Source organism: Lactuca virosa, chromosome 8 (assembly GCF_052849685.1).
Source record: "Lactuca virosa cultivar CGN04683 chromosome 8, Lactuca_virosa_CGN04683_v6, whole genome shotgun sequence".
In the NCBI taxonomy this organism is placed as follows: Eukaryota; Viridiplantae; Streptophyta; class Magnoliopsida; order Asterales; family Asteraceae; genus Lactuca; species Lactuca virosa.
The window spans coordinates 95,645,723-95,654,356 of NC_136433.1; the positions used below are offsets into that span (position 1 = coordinate 95,645,723).

Below are 8,634 nucleotides of genomic sequence, written 5' to 3' on the forward strand. Positions count from 1 at the left end.
CTAAAATCATATATGATTATTCATCCTAATATATGATTAATAATATATTACACTGTATAAATACATATCATTAATCATATATTATTATTACAGCATAATATTATATAATAACATATTTGTAATTACCATTTTTTATCAGGTGAAAGTTCCAATTCAACAAATGAGTCATATTGCAGTAACATAATTGAAGAATCTAATTATAAACCAGATGTCCCTACAGAATTTGTACCAGTTGTAAACAACGTTTTCAAATCACTGAATTTGGTAGTAAAAATGTATACTGATTATGCAGAAAAGGCAGGTTTTCATACAAGACTGAGTAGCCAATCAAAAACAATAGCCAAATAAAAAAAATGTTATATGCAATAGGGGTGGAAAGGATAAACCAAAACCTTGTGATACGTTAGCTACAAGTTCTGTCAAGAGGAAACAAAATTTGAACAAGATAATTACTGGGTGTACAGTAAAGATTATATATGAAAATGTTTATGGAACAACAAATTACAAAGTTAAGCAATTATTTGAATTGCACAACCACCCACTGGAAAATATTGAGGATAGACCTTATATTAAAAATTCAAGAAAAATGTCATGTTTTGAAAAAGAGTTTGTAGCACGCGCATTAAAATCTAAAATTAGCCCCACAATGACTCACAAAGTACGAGCATTTTTGAAAGGAGTATATGAATATGTATGGGAGAAGGTAACAAACTACAAAAACTTGAGGAGATGAGTAAATAGAATCTTATGTTACAAGGATGCTCAAATAATGATAAACAAAATGAATGATCGTAGAGATCATTACCCAAATTATTCATTTGAGTTCCTACAGATGGAGATCAATTGGTTGCTATGTTTTGGGTAGATGAAAGAGAAAAGGCTTTTTATGCAGAGTTTGGAGAAGTTATATCTTTTGATGCAACTTTTAGAACAAACAAGTAAGTTAAAATATATACTTTACATAATTTATACATTTATGATTAAATTATACAATTAAATTTAAAGATACTATTAATCAAATATGATTGTACTAGACACATTTTCTTTATATATGTATAAAATGGTGTTTGTTCCATTCACAACAATTGACCACCACAAGAAATCAGTTAATGTTGGCGCTGGGTTGCTGAGTAAAGAGACAATTGAGTCCTATGAATGGCTACTTAAAGCTTTTCTTAGAGCTCATGAAGGGAAAGCACCAAAAATTGTTCTAACTGATCAAGATCCAGCAATAAAACAAGTTGTGGAATCCGCCTTACCAAATTCAAGACACAGATTATGCATGTGACACATAATGAAAAACTTCAAGCAAAGGTATAATAAAAATAAACGTATAATATAAATCATATATGATAACTTATATATGATTTATAATAAAAAAAACTATGTAATCATATATGATAAACCATATGTGCTTATAGACTGTAAAATATTATTAATAGTATAATATAATATACATTCATATATGATTAATCGTATATGATTAAGTATTCTAATAATATGAATTATCAGATATCATACTGTATAATCATATATGATTAGTCATATATGTTTGTACAATATAATAAATGATTAATCATGCATTAGAGTACATAATCATATATGATTACTCATATATGATATATCCAAATAAGTATATAATTTGTAATATTCTAATGTTTATTCATATATTAATGTAGAAAAAAACTAATATAAGTAAAATTGTTTATTCATAGGTTACTGAGGATCTATTTAAAAACAAGGACTTCAAGAAGAGATTTAACAAGCTTGTTTGGAACATGCATATCAAACCTGATGAATTTGAGAAGAAGTGGGAGTTGATTATTAATGAATTCAATCTGGAAGATAAAAGATGGTTCAATGATATGTTCGAATTACGTGACAAATGTATACCTGCATTCTTCAATGACACTAGAATGTCTGGATTGATGAAAACCACTTCAAGATTAGAAAGCATGAATTCCTTTTTCAACACTTACTTGAAATCTGGAAATTTACTTTTACATTTCGTGATGAACTATGACATTGCAATTCAAAAACAAAGAGATACCCAAAAGGAGCTTGATCATGAAACAAATAAGGCAATATATAAATTTATTTCACCGCGACCGATAGAAAAACATGCTGCAAAAGTTTATACAAGTACATTGTTTTATGAAGTCCAAAAATAAATCTACAAAGGTTCCTGATACTGCCATTACAAACATGTTGGATCAAAGAACGGATGAGAGTTATACAAATTGGAACAACCGGACAAAAATAGCGATTTAAAAAGAGAAATTGAGTATAATATAATATTATTTTAAATTTTGATGAATCACAACATAATATACAACTATATTCAGTTATGATTACAAAACAATATATACAACTATATTTAATTCAATAGAAAAAACACTTAATGCTTTAATTTTATTTTGAACATGTAGAAATAAAACTTCCAGAAAATGATGTAAAATGTACTTATGAACACTTCAACCGCTGTGGGAATTTATGCATACACGCATTCAACATACTCATGAAAAATGGAATTAAGGAGATACCTGAACAGTACATTAAGAATCGTTGGAGAAAAGATGTGATATCAAGGCATTATCACTTTGGTAGGCATGTATATGATACATGAGACAGTGAAATTAACATATCTGTCAATCAAGCATACTACAACTTTGAAGCATGTTTGGTCTATGTAAGAAAAAATAAAGAGAAAATGGATTTCTTTGTTAAGAAAACAGAAAGCATGCTGAAGGAATACGAGAACGATCCTACCAATGAATTGTCGAAAAATAGGACATATGTTGAAGAGGTAGGAAAGCTTATTTTATTCCAAAATACATTGACATCAATGTTCCAAATGTTCAAAGCAATAAAGGAAGTGGAAAGAAGAATAGAATTCAGAGTGCAACAGAAATAACATATAAAAATTCAAACAAACAAACAAGAAGATGATCAGGATGTGGAGAAAGGGCTCCTTATAAATTACGTACATGCCCTATCAAACTTGCAGCAGAACAATCATCAAAAGCTATATAGATAATTACTAGCTTAATCTGTAATGAATAAGTCAGGACTTTTTTTCTAAATAATATACTTTTAGTTTGATGCATTTTACTCTTTTTACAAGACAGAATGTACTATGATTTTGTTTACTGAATTCTATCTACTTTGATAATTCTTTCTTTGATTTTGTTAGTAGTACAACAAATCAGTTTTCTTGAAATTTCTTTTATCTTGAACCTTCTTCTATCTAACTTTATGTCTTTTATGATTACAAAAGTATATAATCACTTATGATTAAACAAAACATATGAAGTGGTATTACATAATCATTTATGATTATACAAATAGAAATAATTATGTAATCTGTTAACTGTTATTCAATATATGTAATCATTTATGATGACATATAAACTGTTATTCAATACATGTAATCATTTATGATTACAGATAAATAAAATGTAAGTTATACTACAAATCTCATTACATATAAAAATATAACATATTCATTTATGATTGAACTTCCATAAAATGTTAATACAAACAAAATTAAATAATAAAATCCACTACCATACATATAAAACTTGTGCAGAATAACCACACCATATAGAACAACACTGTTCATAAAATATATAAACATAACCATATTCATCTACAAAATCAACTTCTAATCACCCATCATTGAATAACATCAAACATGAGCAAATCTCCAATAACAAATAATTTCACAAGCCTCAAATACCACTTTCCCCATTTTCCAAGATTCTTGTTCTTGGTGTTCGTAGCTAGATTTTCATACAAAATGTAGCCGACTCCAAGAACACTTCTACCATTACTTAAAAAGATTATCTTCATTGAACATACCAAATCTTTACTACGTATCTGATGTAGAGAAATGTTGTTTATTAAAAAGAAATTTTCTTTAAATGAACAACATTCCTCTACTTCAAAGACATCTAGTAAAGATCTAATATATAGTGAATGAAGATAAACTTTTTAAGTAATGGTGGAAGTGACGTTCTTGGAGTCAGATACAATCAGTATGAAAATCTAGCTACGAATAAAAGAACAAGAATCTTGAAAAAATGGGGAACATGTTATTAGAGACAACAAAATTAGTTCTTTTTGAGTTATAGAGTGCATATTTAAGCTGAAATGAAATGGAAGTTGTTTACATCATAAATAAGTAATGGTGATATATAAAAAAAATTTAATTAAAAATTAAAGAAATTAATAAACGAAACCAACTATTGGAGAAGTATAAGAATGATTTTCTTCAAAAGTGAAAAGTAAATCAACATCACAAAATAAGACTTCAATGTTTGATTCATATGTTTTACAACTTCACCACTCATCTTTGACCAAATCTAAGGGGTAGCACTAGGCTACCCCCTTGATAAAAACATATTCACAATTTAATGAAAAAGCTGATTTGGTTTTGATTTATAAAGCCAAGATTCCTGACTACAAACACTAGAAAACAAAAGCAAAAACTAAAAAACATAAGATTTTGCATGGTGATGTATTCAATGCAGTCAAAATAAGATAAAAGTATGCTCATTTGTCAAGAAAAAAAATATAATAAATTATTGGCGTTCAACATCTGTAATCATTTATGATTACAAAAACAGAAAGAAAAAATTAATTGATGTTTAATATATGCTATCTAACATATATACAATCACTAATGATTACATATAATGGGTACTAAAAACATAATTACATATAAAAATATAACATAATCACTTATGATTAACATTCCATAACATAATTCATAGAAACAAACTTACATAATAAAATCCATCAAAATACATATAAACTTGTTTACAATATCCATCACCATAAAAACAAACATTGTTCAGAATATCCATAACCATAAACACAACATATACCAACATAAACAAACTTGTTCTTAAAACATCAACATTAAAAAAAAGCATCTAATCACCCATCATCCATTAACTTCGAAAATCATAAAATCTTCAATAAAAAAACTTGACAACCTCGTTTCTATATTCCATTGAGCATTATATGAATGCTTACCACAAATCTTTGGATCAACTTTTTGATACTTATAAGCAACTTTTAACACATCATCACGCTTTGTATTAATCTCAAGTTAAAATTGTTGCTACATATTTCATTCTCAACTTCTCCAGATTTTTTTCTTAAGAAGGACCTTCTTTTGGAAGACCACATTTCCATTTAGAACATTTTTCTCCAAAATAACTCTCCATATGCCTCATAGAAAAAACACCACAATCCATTTTGTTGTAAACTGTCCTCCATGGCATTATCAATCTTACTAGTGTAAGATTTTTATCAGCCATTTCATTTGCTCTAACATGCTTGATCTCTTTTAGATACTTCAAAAAAAACTTTTACTAAAAATCATATATGATTTGAACTTAGAAAAATATAAGTATAATAATTATAAAACATCTCATATATGATTTGAAATTTGAAAATTAAATATGATTTGAAACTTACAAGAGGTTTAAAAGCTGCACCATACTTATCATCAAAATCAACATCATCTGCACCATTGTCAATAACCTCAAAAGCAAGTTTCTCCAGAATGATAACAATAAGATATATGTGTTTTTTCCTCACAACAGGGAAAAATACTGGACATCAACATGTATAATAATAGAAAGAAAACATTAATATATATATATATATATATATATATATATATATATATATATATATATATATATATATATATATATATATATATATATATATATATGTATGTGTATGTATGTATAAAAAAAACTAAATATATCATATCAACATCCTTCAAAGCCTTCAAGTCTCTATCACCACAAACACTGATAGAGAAGTTGTCCTTGAAAACTTTATATTTTCCGATTTCCTTCAAATAATTATATTCAAGTGACAAAGTCTGTAATATAAAAAAAGCAGAAGTGATTATATAATAAAATGTAAATATTTAATATAAAAAATTATTAATGATTATCAAAATATGAAAAGAAAAACATAGAATAAAATCTTATAGTATCAACATTCATGAACAATCTGAGTGGAGAATTAACATCTCTGAATTTGTCTTCATGATTTAGTATACGAGACCATGAATCAAGAACACTTACATGCAAATAGGTTTTTTTCTAAAGATTTTCATAATTAGCTCTAAAACTCATAAGATCTGATTCCACAAGCAAGACCATATCCCTGTAGACATTTATTTTAATGTTATTAAAAAAAATTATCATTCAAAAAATAAAAAATTATATATAAAAAAATTAACCTGGATTTCCTTGAAGACTGAAATGCCATTGACAAATAAAAATTTCTACTTTTGTCAAACTCGGTTTAAAATCAATTAACATTTCCTTAGAAAGTGACTTATAAATATAAGAAATCTTCATTTATCTCTTTCCTTTGACATCTACTTCCGATGTTCCTTCTTCCTTTATATCTTTAGGTTTGTCAAACTTTGCTTTTGATGGACTTTTTTCATTTATCAATCCAGCTTGGTTAGAAATTGGTTTTGATGATCCTTCTAATGTACCCAAAGGGGGTGCAAAAGAAAATAGATTAGCATTAATAACATCAAAATTTGGAACAACACACTGTGGCCCAACACTTGGTTTTCCCAAATGAACTCTATCCATAATCTTTTTCTTTGTCATCCGTTCGGGAGAACTTTGACTTTGAGATGCCTTTTTGGAACCTTGAGAATCTTGACTAAATCCAAGGCTAAAGCTTGGACCAGAAAACTTCTCAACTTCCTTCTGCTTTGTCCTTTTTCAATGATTGAGTCTCATTTAAATCCTTCCATTGTATAATCTGTAAACCCTCTTTAGTAGTTTCTACCCAAAAAAAATATAAAAATCATATATGAATAAACAACAATTATAAATACAATCATATATGAATAAACAATAATTATAAACTAATTACCTCCATCTTTATTTTTATTTGAACAATCTTCTATTGCTTTCCCTAAATCCGAATCAACTTCAACAACTTCACCTTTTACCACACCTTCTCCATCCTTCTTTTCTTTAGAAATTTCAACTAACACTTCAGCAAAACCTTTCAATAAACTTGGATCAATTAATTCATCTTCTTTCTTCTTTTCTACAATAACTTTATCAACAGTATGATCTGAAATTACTTCTTTGTTATGATCATCCCCACCCAAATTTACAGTCCCTAAATTATTAAAATCATAAGTGAATCATCTATATAACATATTCATATGCGTTTTATGTATAAAAAAATCATAAATAAATACTTACCATCATCAAGTTCATTTTTCTCAAAACCAGTCAAATTGTTATTCACATCATCTTCAACTGGTTTCTGATTTATACATCCATCAACCAGGTTTTCAGTACCTATAAAATTCAAATATAAAAAATTAAAATCATCTATGATTAAACTATATATAACAAAAATATATGCTTACCTCGATCCAAACTTTTAAGAAAACTTTCAACAACTGGATCACACATGAATTGACTAAAAGATACATCTTCTTGGCAATCAATTAGACCAACACTCTTAGTAACATTTTCGACAATAGAATTTAAATTCATGGCCTCTTCTTAATTGCATCCACTTCCATTTCCTTGTTCATCATCTTCATTACCAAAATTTCCCATCATAACATCATCACTTTTATCATCATCTTTCTCATTCAACAAATCATTATTTTTACCCATATGGTCCTCATATGCATGATCATTATCATCACCTTCAACACCATCAACTTTACCTTCAACATCATTTTTACCAATATGGTCCTCATGTGCACGCTTTCCATCCCCCTCAGCACCACCACATTTCCCTTGATCATCATCTTCAACATTTTCATGATCATTCAGAAAATCATTTCCATAATCTTCATCATCATTTACTTCTGTTCTTTCTTCATCATCATTAATTTGACCAAAAGCAGGTGTCAATATTGGTTCTTTAATTTGTGGTAAAACATAACGTAAATCAAAACTTTATGTGCTTAACTCTTCAATAGGAAATAATAATTTCTAATTTTTCAAATTTTGACTTTGAGGAAATTTCAACACTCCCTGATCTATCTTTACAACAAGATCCTTTTTCAAATCCTCCATCTTCTGATACATATATGAAATTTTAGTTTCATACACCTACATAAAAAAAGATACTTAAAAATAAATACTTAATCATAAAAAGTCATAAATGAATACACTAATGAAATCATAAATGAATAAAACTATAAAATTACCACCACAACACTAACTTTATTAACATCAAACTCTTCTTCATCCTCATTACATAAACCATCATCACCATCAGATTCATCCTCATCACCTCCTGATTCCTCCTCATTATACTCAGATTCTTGACATTCTTCTTCAAGACATGGTTCATTAACATCTCCACATCCAAATCCTCCATCCTCTTGTAAAATATCCTCAAGAAACCTTATCTTCTCTGACGTCCAATAAAAAATAGTTGGACATATAGGTGTGACTTGCAAATGATCAAACTTGAAACTATCAACATACAACAACTACAAAAAAAAACACACACACACACACATATATATATATATATATATCAAATAAGTTAACTTTCTAAAAAGATATACTTATAAAGTTTAATATAGAATTAATAATAATA

General features: G+C 27.6%; 1 protein-coding gene across 1 annotated transcript; it reads left to right on the plus strand.

The window, feature by feature from the left end:
• Positions 1 to 1,060: 1,060 nt before the first annotated feature.
• Positions 1,061 to 2,271, plus strand: LOC145130655 (protein FAR-RED IMPAIRED RESPONSE 1-like). The gene is made up of 4 exons (XM_079065426.1): positions 1,061 to 1,284; positions 1,513 to 1,522; positions 1,716 to 2,081; positions 2,182 to 2,271. Exons 1-4 carry the CDS (start codon positions 1,061 to 1,063, stop codon positions 2,269 to 2,271), a joined length of 690 nt encoding a protein of 229 aa, XP_078921552.1.
• Positions 2,272 to 8,634: the final 6,363 nt, after the last annotated feature.

Excerpts from the sequence above, each read along its gene's own strand:
- LOC145130655 (XM_079065426.1), top strand. The coding sequence starts at position 1,061 with ATGGTGTTTGTTCCATTCACAACAATTGACCACCACAAGAAATCAGTT. Across the intron at positions 2,082-2,181 it reads TTGATCATGAAACAAATAAG|GTTCCTGATACTGCCATTAC; the intron begins GCAATATATAAA and ends AAATCTACAAAG.